This window comes from Trifolium pratense, linkage group LG7 (assembly GCF_020283565.1).
Source record: "Trifolium pratense cultivar HEN17-A07 linkage group LG7, ARS_RC_1.1, whole genome shotgun sequence".
NCBI lineage: Eukaryota > Viridiplantae > Streptophyta > Magnoliopsida > Fabales > Fabaceae > Trifolium > Trifolium pratense.
In genome coordinates, this window is record NC_060065.1 from 50,870,047 (window position 1) to 50,889,132 (window position 19,086).

A 19,086-nucleotide genomic window follows, 5' to 3' on the forward strand; every position below is an offset into this window, starting at 1 on the left:
ATTTCATTTAATTCATAATATTTCCTAACTATAAAACATATCGATTTTGTTTTCATAAAATAATAATTTTACCATTACTATATAATTATTAAAAATAAATCCAGTCAAAACTTTTGTTAAAATAAATTTGAAGATAATTAAATTTTGCAGTTAACTTGACGAAGAATATCTATATGAGGAGGGATTCGTTGACTCCAAGAGTAAGTCTCTATTGACTTACTCCGCTTAATAACTCGATATCGGCATTATATTTCTTCAATTCAACCGTTGAATTCAAAGATCTTATTGAGTAGATCAACTCCACAAATTTTTATAAAAATTCAAAGATCTTATGAGATATTTCCCTTTGTGTGTGAAAGTGAGAGGACTAAGCAAAATAAAACAACCAGTCAATTATGTAAGCTTGGTATAAAGTCTATATAAATGGACAATCCAATTTGTGTTATCACGAATTCAAAATAAGCTTAAAGAGAAGGAACAAATATTCAATATCCATGCATGCAAATACAATGGCTGTTACTCAAATTAGAGTTAATTCATATCTTACAAACTCACTTTCTAGTTTCAATTCTTGGAATTTCACTAATAAATCACGGATCTTATCGCTACAAAAATCAAACTCAAGGATTATGATGCATGGTAAATTATCCATCAAGTCCATTGCTCTCAATGACAAGGTAACTTAAAATAATCTCTCTCTCATTATATATGTCTCTTAATTAATAACGATATGATCTTCTATGCAGGGTTTCAATTTTAATGATCCAATATAAAGTGTGTTTAACCATCTGATTTGATTCGTTCTCAATAGCCACGAGATTCTCATCTTATGGTGATCCTTTTATTGACGGATGCTCCTATACTATATATACTCGTAGTCTCTGAAGGATGAGAATCAACTATGTATAGCATCTACATCGAGAATTCTAGTAGTGTATAATACATCATTAGTATGATCCTTTGTAAAAACTACCGGTAATAACGAACTTGCAAAATGAATCTGTTTAGTTAAAAGAATTTTGAATAAATTGTAATAAATAAATTGAATTTAAAGTAATTTATATTTAAATATATACACGAGTTTTTTTTTTTTTGACAAAAAATATATACGTAAATTAAACAATAAATTTGAATGAATTACAAATATATATCATATATAAATAAAACTAAAATAGTTTGCAGAAAAGGATTTGAAATCTGTCTTGAAGGATTTGAATGGCAAATATGGAGTATACACCAGTTAAACAATAAATTTGAATGAATCACGTTTAAAGTTGTTCTGGACTGGGCCAAGGGCTGGCCCAATCTCTTCTGCCCGACATTTAGGGCACGGCCCAATAAGGGGGGGACTTCCCCGACACGTCAGCCAATGACGTGTCCTGCTCGACATAACGGATTAGCTCCACGCTAATCACGTGCTCGTCTATCCATGCACGCTGATCCATTCAACCATAGCTTAACAGCTAAGCAGCACGTTTAGCACGTGCTCCTTTATCCAAGCACACCTGTCATCGAGCCTATCCCTTACCCGCGAATAGCGGAACGGCTCCAACCAAGATAGAGGCAAACAACGGCCTTCCCCTACGATACAGGGACTATCTTGGCAGTTGAGTCTATTGGGCCGGTTATCCAGGCCCAATAGACCAACCTTTGGCCCAGCGCTGGGGGCACTATATAAGCTCTCCTATACAGGAGAGCCAGGTATTCTGATTCATTCTCACGATACTTTCTCTCTCTTCTATTGTATCTCTCTTGTTACCTTTGCTGACTTAGGCATCGGAGCACCTGCAGGTACAAACCCCCCCTTCGGTGTGGAAGCTTGCTCAACGGACCGGCCATCAATCTATTCTGATCACCAGGTACGATCAGTGGCGCCGTCTGTGGGGACTGAGTTCCTCCCCTTCTTTAATCTTTCCTAAAGAAACAAAGATCAAAACCGATTCCATTCTTCAACAACTTTCACCATGGCTAGTTCATCACAGCAACTCAACACCGATACCGGCGACGAGAACGTGCTCAACGTTCCACCCTCACCGCCGCCGCAGCGTAACACCGTTCTATCACCGGTGCGCGACGATACCACCGTAACACGCGGTCCAGAAATCGACTCCCGCGACGGACGGGAAACCTCGCTCTCTTCCGATGAAGAAGACCTCGAGAACCTAACCGATCGTCGATTGGGCAAACGCCCGCAGTTGAAACAAGAAGCTCCGGCAAACAACGCCGAACAGCCCGCCGTCTTGGCCAACTCTGAGGTCGCAGCCTTGATCGCTGCCCTCAAACAAACAACGGAGGCCATGCAGGCTCAAAATCGTCGACTGGACGAGCAGAGCGAAAGAATCGCCGCGCTGGAGAAAAGCCGGCGTCGCAGAAAGACCAACTCTCCCCCACGGAGACACCAGGCTACTCCTTCCCCTCCTCGACCGGCGGCCGTCAAACATCGACGCCCCGACTTAGAGAGGGTCGAAGTTACTCCTCGGAAGAGGGACCGTACTCCTCCACATCGCGAGGGTAGGCTCTCCCCGGGCAAGAAAGGGAAGCACGAAGCCCCTCGCCGCCATTCACCTCAAGGGTTGGCGAACATGGCCAAGCATGGCGCGTCGGGCAGCTACCGTCCTCGCAAATCTCGCAGTCCAACGCCCATGCCCGGCGACTATTCTCCCCGGTCTTCCGAGGACCATTCTCCTAACGGGAGCGACGAGGGTGATCCCCGATGCCCCCTGACCACAGACATTCTGAGGAAGCGTGTCCCAAAGGGTTTCGAGAGACCTCCTACGCTCCCCGCGTACGATGGTTTGACCGACCCCGACGATCACATAGCCAATGTCAACGCGAACCTGGATTTCAGGAACATAAGTGGTGCTATTAGGTGCAGACTGTTCCCAACCACGCTGAGGAAGGGAGCAATGGCATGGTATCAAAGCCTGCCCCCTCAATCCATCCATTCATGGAGGGATCTTACTGAACAGTTTTGCAGACACTTCACTGCTTCCCGCAAGCACCCAAAGACCGTGCATGCCTTGGAGGCCATATACCAAGCTGAAGACGAAACTCTCCGCAACTTCGTCGAGAGATTCAACAAAGAGGCTGTGCAGGTCGAAACAACCGACGATATGAAGAAGTATTTGCTGCAGAGGGGCCTTCGCCCGGGCAGCGATTTTGCCAAAGCTGTGGGCATAGAAAAGCCACCCACCTGGGACGACCTCCTCCTAAAAGCTCAAAAGTACATCGACTACGAGGAGGTCCAGGCAGCTGATGTCGCTCGCCTTGCCCGACCTGGAAGCAGCCACCCTGCCCGCGAGTCCACCCACAGGAACGATGACAGGGGAAGCGACCGGGGACATGATAGAGGCGGCGATCGGGGCGGCGAGAGGGGCAGAGACAGAAGGAGGGGCGACAGGCGTGAATCTCGTGGCCCTCCAAGCACATTCGCCACATACACCCCCCTCGTCAAATCACGGGGAGAAATATTTGCTGAAGTTCACATCTCTGAGTTTAACAGAGCGAATGTGAAACAGCCTAAGCCGACTCCCCTGAAGCCCGGCCAAGACAAGAATAGGTATTGCAGATACCACAAGAGTTACGGTCACAGGACCGACGATTGCATCCAGCTGAAGGATGCTATCGAAATATTAATAAGAAACGGACAGTTACGAGAGTTCGTGAAGAGAAACAACGACCCTCGACCAGAGGCCGCGGAGACACGCGCGGTCGAGGAAGTACCTCCCCAACCAGCCGGGAAGAACAACGCCAAGCAGATAGCTATGAGCGTCTCCCGGCCAGAAGATTTTGCTATCCCCAGCGGTTTTGGGGACACCCATACTAGTCCTACGCTTAGCACGGGGGACTACTTCACAGACTCACTCGTCATATCCGGCGGTCACATGGACAAGCACACCGTCGGATCAATAAAAAGAAAATTTGAGGATCTCATCAACACGTCCTCGAATATGAACGCAACACTGGACAAGGCGAAGGGGCGATCAATGCCTTTAGCCTTCTATCGAGAAGAGCTGCCCGGCGGGACAGCCAATTTCCAAATTCCCCTCCTCGTCCGGGCAGACATGGCCAACATGGACGTTCGTCGGGTCCTCATCGATTCGGGGAGCTCCTGCGACATTATGTACGCCAGTTTGTTCAGGACCTTACAGCTGGACGAGACACACCTCACCCCGTACTTGGGCTCAGACCTCACAGGATTCAATGGAACAACTACTAGGCCTTGGGGTTATGTCGACCTGATCGTCACCTTTGGTTCCGAAGAGACTGCTAAGTCGATCAGGGTGAAATTCTTGGTCGTGGACTGCCCTTGCCTCTACCAGTGCATCATCGGCAGGACGGCCATAGCAGACCTGGTTGCTGTCCCTTCTACTGCCCACCTGAAGATGAAGTACTATACTCATAAGGGGCAGGTTGCTACTCTACACGGGGACATTGAAGCTGCAAGAAGATGCTTTGACGCAGCGTCCAAAGGCAACAATTTCATTGGCAAGGCTCCTGACCCAAAGAAGCAAAAGCCTTCCTCGGAAGCACGAAAGCCATCCCCGGAAGTACCACCAAGTCTGCCCGGTCCAAGTGTGAGTTCTGTTGATCTTGATAGCCGCACCTCCAAGAAAGAGCATAAGGAGGAGAAAAAGCTGAGGAAGGAGGAGAAGATGGACGACGAGGCGAGCAAAGAGCATTATCGCCCCATTCCAGACGGAGACTTCGAGATAGTCCAGTTTGGCGAGGATCCAGAAAAAGGAGTCAAGATTGGGACAGGGCTCCCCGAGTTGGCGAGGAAGCAGCTGAAAGCTTGCCTTAGAGAAAATGCTGACTTATTCGCATGGCACGCTGCCGACATGCCCGGGCTGGATCCAAACATCGCTTGTCATCAACTTACTGTCGACCCACTTGCTAGTGCCGTAGTGCAACGTAGGCGTAGGCAGTCTCCCGAAAAAGCGGAGGCTGCTGAAAAAGCTGTAAAAGACCTCCTAGAGGCAAATTTTATTTCTGAAGCCAGATACACTACCTGGTTGTCAAACGTTGTACTAGTTAAAAAATCTAATGGAAAATGGCGCATGTGTGTTGACTATACCGATCTCAATAGGGCTTGCCCTAAAGATTCCTATCCTTTACCTTGCATTGATAAATTAGTCGATAATTCTTCTGGCTTTAAATTATTGTCTTTTATGGATGCATATTCAGGATACAACCAAATCCCAATGGCTGTGGCCGACAGGGGAAAAACAGCTTTCATGACCGAGTCGGGCAACTATTACTACAACGTAATGCCCTTCGGTCTAAAAAACGCTGGTGCTACATACCAGCGGATGATGAACAAAGTATTCCGGGCAGAAATAGGCGACATGCTCGAAGTCTACATGGACGACATGATCGTAAAATCCCATGAGGAAATCGACCATACCACCCACTTACGTAAGGTCTTCGAGCAGGCCAGAAAACACAACATGCGATTCAACCCAGAAAAGTGCACCTTCGGGGTACGAGCAGGAAAGTTCCTCGGGTTCTACCTAACAGAACGAGGAATCGAAGCCAACCCCGACAAATGTCGTGCCTTTACGGAGCTCCCAACTCCGAGCAACAAAAAATCCATACAAACCCTGAACGGAATGCTGACCTCATTATCTCGCTTCGTAGCAAAATCTGCTCAACACGCATTACCACTTTTCAAATTACTAAGGAAAGAAGCTGTGTTCGAATGGACGGACGAGTGCGAGCAGGCCCTCCAACATCTTAAGAAGGCCCTGTCCGAACCCCCAGTCCTCTCACGCCCGGATGTCGAGGAAGTGTTATACATCTACCTCTCCGTCGCATCCGAGGCCGTCAGCGCAGCCCTTGTCCGCGAAACAACGCAAGGACAAAAACCAGTGTACTTCACGAGCAAGGCTCTACAGGGGCCCGAACTCAGATATACACAAATCGAAAAGGTGGCCCTCGCCTTGATCAACGCAGCAAGAAGACTACGTCACTACTTCCTAGCACACACAATCATAGTACGAACCGACCAACCCATCAAATCATTGCTTGGTCGACCAGACATGGCGGGCAGGATGCTCAAATGGTCCCTCGAGCTTTCCGAATTCGACATTCGTTACGAAAGCAGGAAAGCGCTAAAATCACAAGTCCTAGCAGACTTTGTGGCCGAAATGACGAGTCCAGCCTCCTCGACAAGCGAGGCAGACAAATGGACAATATTCGTCGACGGAGCGTCAAGCTCCACGGGAGCAGGAGCAGGAATTATCCTGGAAAACGAAAATGGGATCATCATCGAAGTTTCCCTAGCACTATCCTTCCCGACATCAAATAACCAAGCAGAATACGAAGCCTTCCTAGCAGGGCTACGGTTGGCCGAGGACATGGAGGCAAAAGAAGTAAAAAATTTCACAGATTCACAACTTGTTGCCTCACAAGTATTGGGAGAATATCAAGCCAAAAATGATAATCTTTCTGAATATCTAGCATTAGTGAAGGAAAAAATCACTAAGTTCGAATCCGTGGAGGTGCAACACGTTCCACGCGAGCACAACAAACGGGCAGATATCCTGTCCAAACTGGCGAGCACAAAAAAGAAAGGCGGAAACAAATCCGTCATTCAGGAAGTACTTCCTCGACCAAGCATCGAGAAAACGACCAACATCCTCGACATAAATGTCATCGGCGACAAAAACTGCTGGATGACCCCTGTTTATAACTTCCTCGCGAATGGAACCCTCCCCGACAATCAGAAAGAAGCTGCAATAATAAGACGTCGAGCATGCGCATATGTCATCCTCGACGGAAAGTTATACAGACGAGGGTTCTCAATCCCACTCCTAAAATGCGTCGACGAAGAAACAGTCGACTACATCCTGCGCGAGGTACACGAGGGGATCAACGCCCAGCACCTGGGAGGAAGATCGCTGGCCAGAAAAGCTCTTCGGGCAGGATACTATTGGCCCACCATGCAGCAAGACGCTAAGGACCATGTGAAAAAATGCGACAAATGTCAACGACATGGGGACATGCACCTTGCTCCTCCCCACGAGCTCAAATCTATGTCGTCGCCATGGCCCTTCGCTTGGTGGGGCATGGATATACTTGGCCCTTTCACAAAGGGACTCCACCAAAATAAATTCCTAATAGTCGCCGTGGACTACTTCACCAAGTGGGTAGAGGCAGAACCCCTCTCCGACATAACGTCGTTCAGAATACTCCGTTTCTTCAAACGCGACGTACTCTGCCGATTTGGGATACCACAAGCCGTCGTCACGGACAACGGGACACAATTCACGGACAAAGGATTCCAAGACTTCCTCGCTGCCCTGGGGACCAAGCAACATTTCACTTCCGTGGAACATCCCCAAACTAACGGGCAAGCCGAGGCCGCCAACAGAGTAATCCTGCGCGGCCTAAGACGAAGATTGGACCAAAATAAAAAGAAATGGGTCGAGGAGCTCGAAAGCGTCCTTTGGGCCTATCGCACAACACCACACTCCACAACCGGGGAGACTCCATTTAGAATGGTATACGGAACAGAGGCAGTCATCCCCGTGGAGGTGGGCGAGCCATCTCGCCGAACCGAGCAACCGCTCGAAGAAGAAATGAACGACGAAGCTCTCCGTGAAGAGCTTGATCTCGTCGAAGAGATCCGAACGGGGGCATCCCTTCGGGAAGCCACCCTTAAACAGAAAATAGCTGCCCGACATGACGTCAAAGTCATCAAAAGAGAATTTGAAGTGGGCAGCCTCGTCTTAAGACGAAATGCTAAGGACTCCCAGGATGGTAAATTGGCGGCCAACTGGGAAGGACCATATCGCGTCATTGACAAAACAGAAAACGGCGCGTATTATCTCGAGGATCTTCGAGGAAAGAAACTTCCTCGACCTTGGAACGCCCAAAAATTAAAACAATATTATAGCTAAGTTATTGCCAAACTAAAAAACACTTCTAAAAGGCTGCTCGGATCCTCTAGCAACGAGCCCGACACCTCGACAACGGAGAGCACGCGGGCACACGTGCTCGATCCAATAACTGAAAAGGAGATACTCTGGCTCAGGAAGGGCAGAGCGTCTCCCCGACGAGGATGACCTTTGAGACAAGCTCCTCGTCTTCGTGCCAAGGCTTAACGCCCAGCTCGCGATGGGAAGTTCAAGCCGCGGGGGCGGGCACAACAACGTGTCGGCGTCCGTATTAGCCTCAGAAAACAACTCTAGGCGCTTAGTTAGTTCCCTAAACTTTCTAAGTAAAATCCGAGGACGACCTCCTCGACGAAACGCGCTCGCAACAAAAAACTTACAAATATAAAAACGGTTTTGTCGAGCAGGCATACAACAATGTCGAGCAAGTATACGAATATCAAAACCAAAAAGTTGTTAAGTTAAAAACGAGCAAGCATAAAGACATGCATATTTCACACAGGCATAACTTAGCAAAAACAAAGAGCAATAACTTAAACATACACACGAGGAGAATGAGATAGACGAGCAGGATTAATAAAACGGGCATTATCATAAAAATACCGGGCATAAAAACCCACTTGTTCGGATATTACAAAAACCGGGCACGCAGGCCCCCAAAAAATTGTGATGACATGAAAAACAAATAAACTACAAATTCATGGCGCGCAGGCCCAAATAGTTCGTCGAGGAAGTCTAATGGCTCTCATCGTGGCCTTCCTTATCCCCATCAGGATTTTTCTCCTCCTCGACAGCCTCCGCCTCAACATCATCCTCCCCGTCATCACCATCATTCTCCTCTTCCTCATTCTCCTCCTCAAGGGCCATTTGCTTATATTCTTCAGGAATAACAATCTGCCCGTTCTCAACCCGTTTGAGCTTGTGAATGCCATCAGTAATCAAGCCATGCTCGGCATTCACAATCGTAAGTTGGGCGATCGCATTCTTCCACCCATGCACCATGCTCGCCAACATCAAGCCTCCCAGTCTTTTAATTTCCTTGACCAAGTCTGCCCGACTCACCAGCCTGGAAGTTTCAACGGCCTCGTCGGCAGCTGGAGCAAGCTTGGATTGCAGGTCAGCTATCACCTCTTCCAGCTTCTTCTTCTCCTCGGCACTCCGAGCCTCCACCTCCTCGAGATTTTTCTTGGCAAGCTCCAGTTCATCCCGGCTCTCCCTGACATCCTTCAGCAGCTGGCCATAATTCTCCTGCTTCCCCCTCAGATCGATCAGCTCACCCTCCATCAGCACAATCTTTCCCTCCAGCTTGGCATTCCGGGCAGCCAGCTTCTCCACCTCATGAGTTGGCCCCCCTTCATTTAATACCAAGGCCGTCTCCGCCAGCCGGATGACAGCAGCGATATCTTCATTGAGTTGGTTCTGTCGGGCAGCAGAAGAAACGCCCAAGACATAATTCTTCTCCGATGCAGGCACCTGGAGGGGATTCGCATCAAAAAATTTCCTGTTGCTCAAGCACGCGGGGAGAACAAAGCCACCTTCCCCCTCCGACAAGTCGACGATAGGCGTCATCGGTTCCTCCCTCTGCCTCTTTACCCGGCCAGACCCGGTCCCAGCCGAACTTCCCCCCGGCGAAGACTGGCTAATGCTCCCCGAAGCAGCTTGCTCAACAATCAAAACATTAGGCTTGGATTTCCTCGCCTTCTTCTTTGATTTCTCTCCCTTCTGCTCAGCAGCTATCCTCATCAACTCGGAAGCAAGATCAGCCATTCTACCTGCAAAGATGGAAACATGATCAGAAACACGGGGAGAAACTCAAAACATCAAAAGTGCTGAATATAAGACAAGTAAAAAACGGGCAGGAATTAAAATAGATACCCAACAGAGTGTCCTCGGCAGAAACAGTTTTGCACGACAATAACAATCTGGTATTAACAAAACGAGGTTCGATCCTCGGTTTACCATGCTTATCCAAAGCAACATCCCCTAAGCTGGTTACAACTTTGCAAGGCTTAAAGCCATCCACATACACTTTCAGCTTTTCAAAGCCCGCCATCTCTGCCGGGGACAGGTCCTCGCCAGCCGTTAAGTACTCGTCGGTCCGCAATAAGAAATGCCCCGACGACCATGACAGCGGGAAACGCAGGCTCCACTCCGTTACCTGCTCTCCCTCCTCGTCCAACTGAGGAGACCCATCCTCGAGGAACACAGGCCTATCCATATATAGAGAGTTCAAAGCAAACTCCGTCACCGGCTTCACCACGTAGTATCTCTCCTTGAAACCCCGAGCAGACTCCACGAACATCTTAAATATCTTGCTCGATTGATGCTTCAAGGAAATCCAACCTTGCTGGTCCCCGACCTTCTGTCGTTGGATTTTGAAGATATAGAAGAATAAAGAAACAGTGGCTTCCACCTCCAGATATCGACAAAGAATCTGGTACGCCCGGATGAACGCCAACGCGTTTGGATGAAGCTGGGAGGGAGCTACCCTTAACCGGCCAAAAATCTCGGCTTCGAGGTTGTTGAAGGGCAAACGATATCCCATCTCCTTGAACGCCATTTCGTACATGGTAAATCCACCTTCCGTGTACGGCGAACAAATCCGCTCCCCCTCAGCAGGTATGTGAACCTCCCAGTTAACCGGGCCATCCTCCTCGACGATAGTAAAGAGCCGGGGATCCTGGGCAGTAATCGTCGAAGCAATGCCCCTCGGCTCGGGCGCAATCCAGGCCAGCTCTGGATCTGTAATTGTGTCGACCAACTTATGTTTTGACGCCGCTTGGCTCCCCGTAGCCTCCTCTGTGTCTGACATTTTGAACACCTGAAAAGCAGCGAAAAGACAGTGAATTCGACAGTTATCAAATCCACCCTTTCACCGCAATTCAAGTGAAAGGGCGTAAAAAAGGGCGAGGACGCTGTCCCCGACCAAAAGCCCTTATCAAAATGGCAAACAATGAAGACAGAGGAAACGAGGAGAACCATTAAACAAAGCCTAAAAAACGGAGAGAAGGTCCCCGACACAAGACATGACTCGACACTTGAAACCAAACTCTAATTTGGATAAAATCCCAAGTTAAAAACGGGGAGAAGCTCCCCGACATAGAGTTTTTACAAACTCATTTATCCACAAATTTCCCAGCGAAATAACGGGGAGAATGTCCCCGACAGTTAAAACATTCGCGAAAGCGAAAACGGGGAGAAGGTCCCCGACACAGAGTTTCTACAAACTCATCTATCTACGGAAATTTCCCAGCGAAATAACGGGGAGAAGGTCCCCGACACAGAGTTTTTACAAACTCAACGTAAAAACGGGGAAAAGGTCCCCGACATTCATACAATTCACGAAGACACTTAAAATATTCGCGAAGGCGAAAGTAGGGAGAAGGTCCCCGACAAAGAGTTTCTACAAACTCATTTTTCGCTACAACAAACGGGGAGATATAACGCTTTTCCTCCCCGACGCGAAAAACACATAGGAATTCCAGAAAAGTATGAACATTCTCCACAAATCTCCAGAAAGATATGAACATTCATCAATGTTCTTCGCCTCCATCACCACATTTTCCAGAAATTCATCATCTTCATCGTGTGTTCGTCACCCTTACCCAGAAAACATCAATATTCAAGGGTGTTCTTCATTTTGTCCAGAAAAATGACGAATATATGGTTGAATCATAGTAACCAAAACAGTGAGACACACAAAAATGACGTTTGGCACCAGCAAACGCCAATATCCCACTAAAAACAGTGGCCTAAACTACTAACAAATGGGGCTCAACCCAAAACCAAAATGGGTACAAACTAAAAAACTCAAAACACATTCAAAATAAACACAAGGGAGGAAATCAAATCAAAGAAAGAACTGTCTTACCTTGTGTTGCGAAAGATTCAAACTTGAATAGCGAAGATTGGAACTTGAGGGATGCTGAAAGCCTTTGAATTGCAGGTAGTAGCAGCAACAGCGCAAGAGAAAAGGAAGTGAAAAGTTCAAAATGAACCTTTCCTCCTCTATTTATAGACTCCCCATCAATGCACCTCTATCACGAACCTGTGCGCCACAGCACATCATAACCGTTGATCAAGATCCAACGATCCTGATCAAAAGCCATCAAATGGCTCTGATTCACTCTACGGAAAACGAAGAGGCACGATCAATCCAATGGCTAATAAGCCTCCTCGTAAACCAACGCAATTAAAGCGCGTTTTCCCAAAGCAATTATTACGCCTGTTCCTAGCCCACACACGTGGCGTTGGAAGGCGAGAAAACCCATCTCTTCATGTCCCATCGAACTGACGACACGATCCTCGAGGGACTCATCGTTATCCCCAACGAAAACGTCTCCTCGACGAAACGGACAAGCGCGAATTACGGGCAAGCCAAACAAACATAAGTGAACGTGCCCGCAAAAACAGGCAGCATCGACAAGATGCACTTAACACAACACTTCCTCGACAACCCGTCGAGGAACAAAAAAGCCAACGACTCTCAAAGGCAAATTCCTTCCCCGTAATTTCCTCCACGAACATCCTGGCACCTGTCACGAGCAAAAGGAAGCTTCCCCCTTTTGATAATTCTCCTCGTCGTGCCAAGGAGGAATTTACGAGCAACATACAAATGTGCTCCTCGCGCAAACAAGCAACAAACATAATCTATGAATTATGAACTCCTCCTAGGATTGACGAGGAAAACAACTCCTCGACATACGGGCATGGACCTTAAGTCATTACTCCTATGACTAGGAGCAACGACTTGGGGGGCTCCTGTTCTGGACTGGGCCAAGGGCTGGCCCAATCTCTTCTGCCCGACATTTAGGGCACGGCCCAATAAGGGGGGGACTTCCCCGACACGTCAGCCAATGACGTGTCCTGCTCGACATAACGGATTAGCTCCACGCTAATCACGTGCTCGTCTATCCATGCACGCTGATCCATTCAACCATAGCTTAACAGCTAAGCAGCACGTTTAGCACGTGCTCCTTTATCCAAGCACACCTGTCATCGAGCCTATCCCTTACCCGCGAATAGCGGAACGGCTCCAACCAAGATAGAGGCAAACAACGGCCTTCCCCTACGATACAGGGACTATCTTGGCAGTTGAGTCTATTGGGCCGGTTATCCAGGCCCAATAGACCAACCTTTGGCCCAGCGCTGGGGGCACTATATAAGCTCTCCTATACAGGAGAGCCAGGTATTCTGATTCATTCTCACGATACTTTCTCTCTCTTCTATTGTATCTCTCTTGTTACCTTTGCTGACTTAGGCATCGGAGCACCTGCAGGTACAAACCCCCCCTTCGGTGTGGAAGCTTGCTCAACGGACCGGCCATCAATCTATTCTGATCACCAGGTACGATCAAAAGTCAAAAGTGATAAAATGATGGTATATCTTTAAAACAACGATATTTAATATACATTATTCTACTTATATAAAATAACAATCAGTTAAAAAGAGATGGAGTAGTTGATATTTCAATGGATCATAAACACATACTCATGTTCTTAACTTGAAATATTCAATTTTGGATACATTTTTCCCCCAATTAATAAAATTTAATTTGTAGCTTGATGTCAAAGGTTTAGTTAAAAAAAAAAAAGCTCGATGTCTAAGGTAACATCTACTAAACAAGTTTTTTTTTTTGAAGGATCTACTAAACAAGTTAGAGACAATGATTGAGTTTTTGGACCCAAAATAAATGTATGAGTTTTGTCCTATATATGAGGCATATATAAAAAATAAAATAAAAAAGACAAACAAATGTTATTTGATCACTGTTTATTGTATATGGAAAAATTTAGTTAGGAAGAGAGAATTTATTTTGTATATCTCATAATTTGTGGACGAAGATTAGTTATTGTTAAACGACAGTTAAAATTTTATACTTGTATGATAATAATAATAATAAAAAATATCATGTCCTTTAATTTCTCTTTTGGATCAACTAGATCCTTTAAGACTCAAAATGTACATATAAATTAAAGATTTCTTTGTACCAATTTTTTTTTTAAGATTTCTAAAAATTGCATCTTGTTTGTGTTAGTTGGCACCTTTACAAATTGATGATAAGACCAAAAATTTGGATAAAGTGAAAAGAATGAGCCAAGAAGCATTGTTAAAGTCGAGTGATCCAATGGTAACATTGAAGATGATCGACTCAATCCAAGGGCTAGGAATTGGTCACCATTTGGAAGATGAGATTAATGTACAACTTAGGAGGATATGTGATTGGGACCGTTCTAATGACCTTTTTGCTACATCACTTCAATTTCGGTTGCTAAGGCATAACGGCTGGTCAACAAGTTCTGGTACAATATTAATTTGTATTTTTGGTCAAGTTTATGTTAATGCTTTGAATTTTCTTTTGCTTTGGTATATTTTGTCAAGTCAAGAGAGAAATAAACAACAAAACATGATCACATATGAGAATGAAATAGAGATAATCCAACATCCATTTGTTTTTCCATTTCTAACTCTAGTGGGATTGTAAATTTAAACAGAATTTGGACTCACTCAACAGGGCCAAAATCAAAGAAAGAGGCATATATGAAGTCAAAAAAGTTTAAATACTTTTTTTTTTAAGCAAAAAAGTTTAAATACTTAATATGTACATACCTGTGCGATGCACGGGTGTGATGCGTTGTTTTATATTATAATCGGAGAAATTGAAACAATAAATATTTTTAAAATAATAAAATAGAGAATCCGAGATTCAAACTCCAATCATAGCATGGTTGAAGTGTTTTCGCTTAATTAGTCCACAAATAAAAATATCAAATTTATAATTAATTAGAGCATCTAGTTTTATAAATCTATAAATAGGGGATTCGAACAACTTCTCAATAGTCTTTCTTTGTGTTTGCATTAAATCATCGGCTAACGGAACAACAATAGGACCAGTCATCTGAATCACACCTTGAATTATTTGGAAGTTAGTATAGAAGATTTATGTTGGTTTGAAATTACCATAGGAATGCTAATTTGAATTACTCCACACAAAAGACCTGCTAATTCGTAAAAGAGGATGAATCATATGAACAAAGAAATGACACAGATTAATGCGAAGTATTTAGTGTTGAAAAAAAAATTGGATGTAATCATCACAAAAATACCAAAACCACTAAAAGAAAGAGATTAAAACAAAAATTAAGAAGAAGAATGATGGTCACCCATTTGCAAAAAGGAAATATTACAAAACAATGGTAACAAATAATCACATAATTTGGAAATGAAGAGAAGGATAAAGTTGCATGAATGAAGGTAATATATATATATATAGGGGGTAATGAATATGCACATTTAAGGGGAAAAAAACTTGAAAAGAGCATATGAAAAGATAATGCATATAAATGGTGAATATATTATTAGGCATATAATTTCTTCAAAGTAAATGTTGCATATGAAAAGAAAAATAAAACTGATACATATTGATTGGTGGGCATTGGAAGAGGTGCAAGAATTAAATTAACTACTAAATTGAGTTTTAGAGAGAAATAGGAAGTGATGTGGCATGATAAAGTGATTTAATTAGATGTATTGGATGACATGGTTAAATGAAAACATTTGATTGGTTTAAATGAATTAGGGTTTAGATAAACATTAGGATAACAATTTAGGAATTATATATATAGAAACTGATACATATTGATTGGTGGGCATTGGAAGAGGTGCAAGAATTAAATTAACTACTAAATTGAGTTTTAGAGAGAAATAGGAAGTGATGTGGCATGATAAAGTGATTTAATTGGATGTATTGGATGACATGGTTAAATGAAAACATTTGATTGGTTTAAATGAATTAGGGTTTAGATAAACATTAGGATAACTATTTAGGAATTATATATATATATAGATATAGATATAGATATAGATGTTACCATAGAAATAATACTTTCTCATATATATTTCAAAATATATTATTATTTTTTAGTCAAAAAATATATAACTTTTTTTGACAAGCGAATTTTACAGAAATATATAATTTGATGAGTACAAAATGGAGCAACTATCTATAAATGTATGTAACATGAACACATGTTTATAAGTGAGCGTAGTTTTTATTTTACATGTGTTTATATTAAAATTTGGGGTTGGATGAATAGCTCAACTGGTCAAGCTAGTTGAGTTAAGGGTTAAGGAGCAGGAGGTCTAGAATTCAAGTCCTGACAAAGGAAAAAAAACTAACATAACATTATAATACAAATAAATAACATTGTTTATAAGAAAAATATTATATTGAACTGTTCACACTTATAAATAGTGTTCAATGTAAAACTTTTAACATGATTCACCCTACATTTAGCTATTAAGTTAAAGTAATTGGTAAAATAAATAAATTTGTTAAAATAAATAAATTTACTGATTTGATTAGTGTGGTTGTTTGATTTGTAGACATATTCAAGAAATTCTTGGACAAGAGTGGCAATTTCAAGGAGTCACTGACCAAAGACATTTGGGGTATGTTGAATCTATATGAGGCATCATATTTAGGGACAGAAGATGAAGAAGTATTAAAGAAAGCAATGGAATTTTCAAGGGCTCACCTAAAAGAGTTGATTCCACATCTTAATCCTCAAGTAAGTAGGTGCATTGAAAGATCTTTAACACTTCCAAAGCACCTAAGAATGGTCAGATTAGAAGCTAGAAATTACATGGAAGAATATAGTCAAGCAAGTAACCAAATACCAGCTCTTTTGGAATTGGCAAAGATAGACTCTGACATGATTCAGTCATTACACCAAAGAGAATTAGCAGAAATATGCAGGTGATTTTATCTCTAAGATTATGCCATAACAAAAAAATTGAATAAAAAATGTACTGAATGGATTTAGATTTGATGGAGTCACAAAATTTTCGCAGTTATTTTATTATTTCGGTGTTGTTGGATGAAAATTTTATGGTGCAGATTTCAAACTCGATATTTTTTAGTTAAAAAATATAAAAAATATGTTTGTTTTATGTTACATTCGATCTAGACCGTGTAAAATTTGTAAATGCACCAAAGAACTCTCAATTTCTACTACGCTTTGAGAAATTCATTTTATGATGAGTTGTCACTTTAGTAATAAGCACCAAAATTTACTTTGTAATTTTAAGAGACCAAATTCAAATTTTATGTGACAGTTGGAAAATGAATATTAAAACTATTGATCATTTTCCTTTTCTCAATATTACAAAAAAGAATAGCTAATTGTTTTTTATTTGTTTAGGTGGTGGAAAGAGTTGGGCCTGGTTGACAAACTTGGTTTTGCAAGAGATAGACCAACAGAGTGCTTCTTGTGGACAGTGGGGCTTTTTCCAGAACCATGTTATTCAAATTGCCGTATTGAACTTACAAAAACTATCTCCATTTTGCTAGTTATGGATGACATCTTTGATACATATGGCACATTAGATGAACTTGTTCTTTTCACAAATGCAATTAAAAGGTGTGCTTCTTTAGAATTTTATATGTATTTCAATTTTTTAATCACAAAATATGCATTGAAATCTGGATCGTACGATCTTGATCCAACGATTAACGACGTGTTGACACGTAAATGCGTTGAATTGCTGACTACACCAAATTTTGATTTAACGGGAGTCAACTGCCCACACATTCAATGTTTTTGTGGCCGTTGAGTCAAGATTGAACAATCTACATTTTCAAATCTTGAACTGTCTGATCTTGACACAACGATCACCAATGGGCTGACTGCGTGAAAATGCTGACTCCAAAAAATCCAGATTGCTCTGTGAACTAGGAAAATAAATTTGAAATTAATAATCAAAATTTTAAACTAAATTTTCTTTTGTAGGTGGGACCTTGATGCAATGGAGCAACTTCCTGAATACATGAAGATATGCTATATGGCATTATATAATACCACAAATGAAATTGCATATAGAATTCAAAAAGAACGTGGGCTAACTGTTGTTTCCCATTTAAAAAGAACAGTAAGAATTAATCTGAATATCCTACATATTATTTTATACAAAGTATAGTTAAATACTTAAATGTAACATGCTAATAATTATATACTTGGTGCAGTGGATTGACATATTTGAAGCATTTCTTGAAGAAGCTAAATGGTTCAATAGTGGATATGTGCCAAGTTTTAAGACATATTTGGATAATGGGGTGATTTCTGCTGGATCATGCATGGCATTGGTGCATACATTTTTTCTCATTGGTGATGGTCTCTCAAATGAAAACATTACAACGATGAAGCCATATCCTAGACTCTTCTCTTGCTCCGGAGAAATTCTACGACTATGGGATGACTTAGGAACTTCAACGGTATTTTTCAAATTACTATTAAAAAAATTAAATTATTATAATTTTGTCTCGAGACACTCTTAATTAAGAGATTAATTTCATTTTTTCTGATTTTTTTGTCAAGTAGTCTTGTGGCTACAATTTCACATTTTAAGATGAATAAGTTGGAGTACCAGAATTGAAAACCTGATCTCTGCATATTCCATGCAATGTCACTCCTAACTAAACTATACTCACGAGAATATTTCATTTTTTATGATTAATGATATATTACTAATTTTTATGTTCAGGAGGAACAAGAAAGAGGGGATAATGCTAGCAGCATAGAATGCTTTATGGGAGAAAATAACATTTTAGATGAAAATGAAGGAAGGAAACACATAAGGCATCTAATAAGGAACTTGTGGCAAGAGCTCAATGGTCTTGCTATGACCGGAACATTACCTTTGTCTATTGTAAAAGCTTCTCTTAACATGGCTAGAACTGCTCAAGTTATTTATCAACATGGAGATGATAAAAGCACTTTTACTGTTGATGACTATGTGCAAACATTGATCTTCACATCATTACCTACTAGCTATATCCATTGAATTGAATGAACAAATCGTATTCATATTGTAGTTTAAGATTCTAATAATTACCACTTTGATAATTAGAATATCTCTATCCCCTTCAATCTTCATTGATTCCACATGAAAATATGACAATGAAGTGTTTTATTCAAAATATGAAAACTTTGTTGTAATTTTTTAGTATATTTTAAAAGTAATTTTTTTTACTCACATACTTTAAAGTTTAAACGTGAAGAATTAGAGAATCTGATATTTGAATCTCGAGCACTGTCATGACTTAAGGAACTTCATTTTGATTTATTTTACTTGTTACCTATTAAATAAGGATATACGTGTTCCCGCAAGTGTAGCTTATTTAGCAAAG

The 19,086-nt window shown here is 42.4% G+C and overlaps 1 protein-coding gene across 1 annotated transcript; it reads left to right on the forward strand.

Annotated features, from left to right (window-relative positions):
- Positions 1–477: 477 nt before the first annotated feature.
- Positions 478–18,829, forward strand: LOC123893549 (probable terpene synthase 11). Its single transcript, XM_045943277.1, has 7 exons — positions 478–677; positions 13,936–14,200; positions 16,284–16,656; positions 17,102–17,320; positions 17,690–17,828; positions 17,923–18,171; positions 18,441–18,829. Exons 1-7 carry the CDS (start codon positions 495–497, stop codon positions 18,738–18,740), a joined length of 1,728 nt encoding a protein of 575 aa, XP_045799233.1. The 5' UTR covers positions 478–494; the 3' UTR covers positions 18,741–18,829.
- The last annotated feature ends 257 nt before the right edge of the window (positions 18,830–19,086 follow it).

Coding starts and splice junctions, on each gene's coding strand:
- LOC123893549 (XM_045943277.1), top strand. CDS start 495: ATGCATGCAAATACAATGGCTGTTACTCAAATTAGAGTTAATTCATAT. Junction 16,657..17,101: donor GAATTAGCAGAAATATGCAG/GTGATTTTATCT, acceptor TTATTTGTTTAG/GTGGTGGAAAGAGTTGGGCC. Junction 18,172..18,440: donor ATGACTTAGGAACTTCAACG/GTATTTTTCAAA, acceptor TTTTATGTTCAG/GAGGAACAAGAAAGAGGGGA.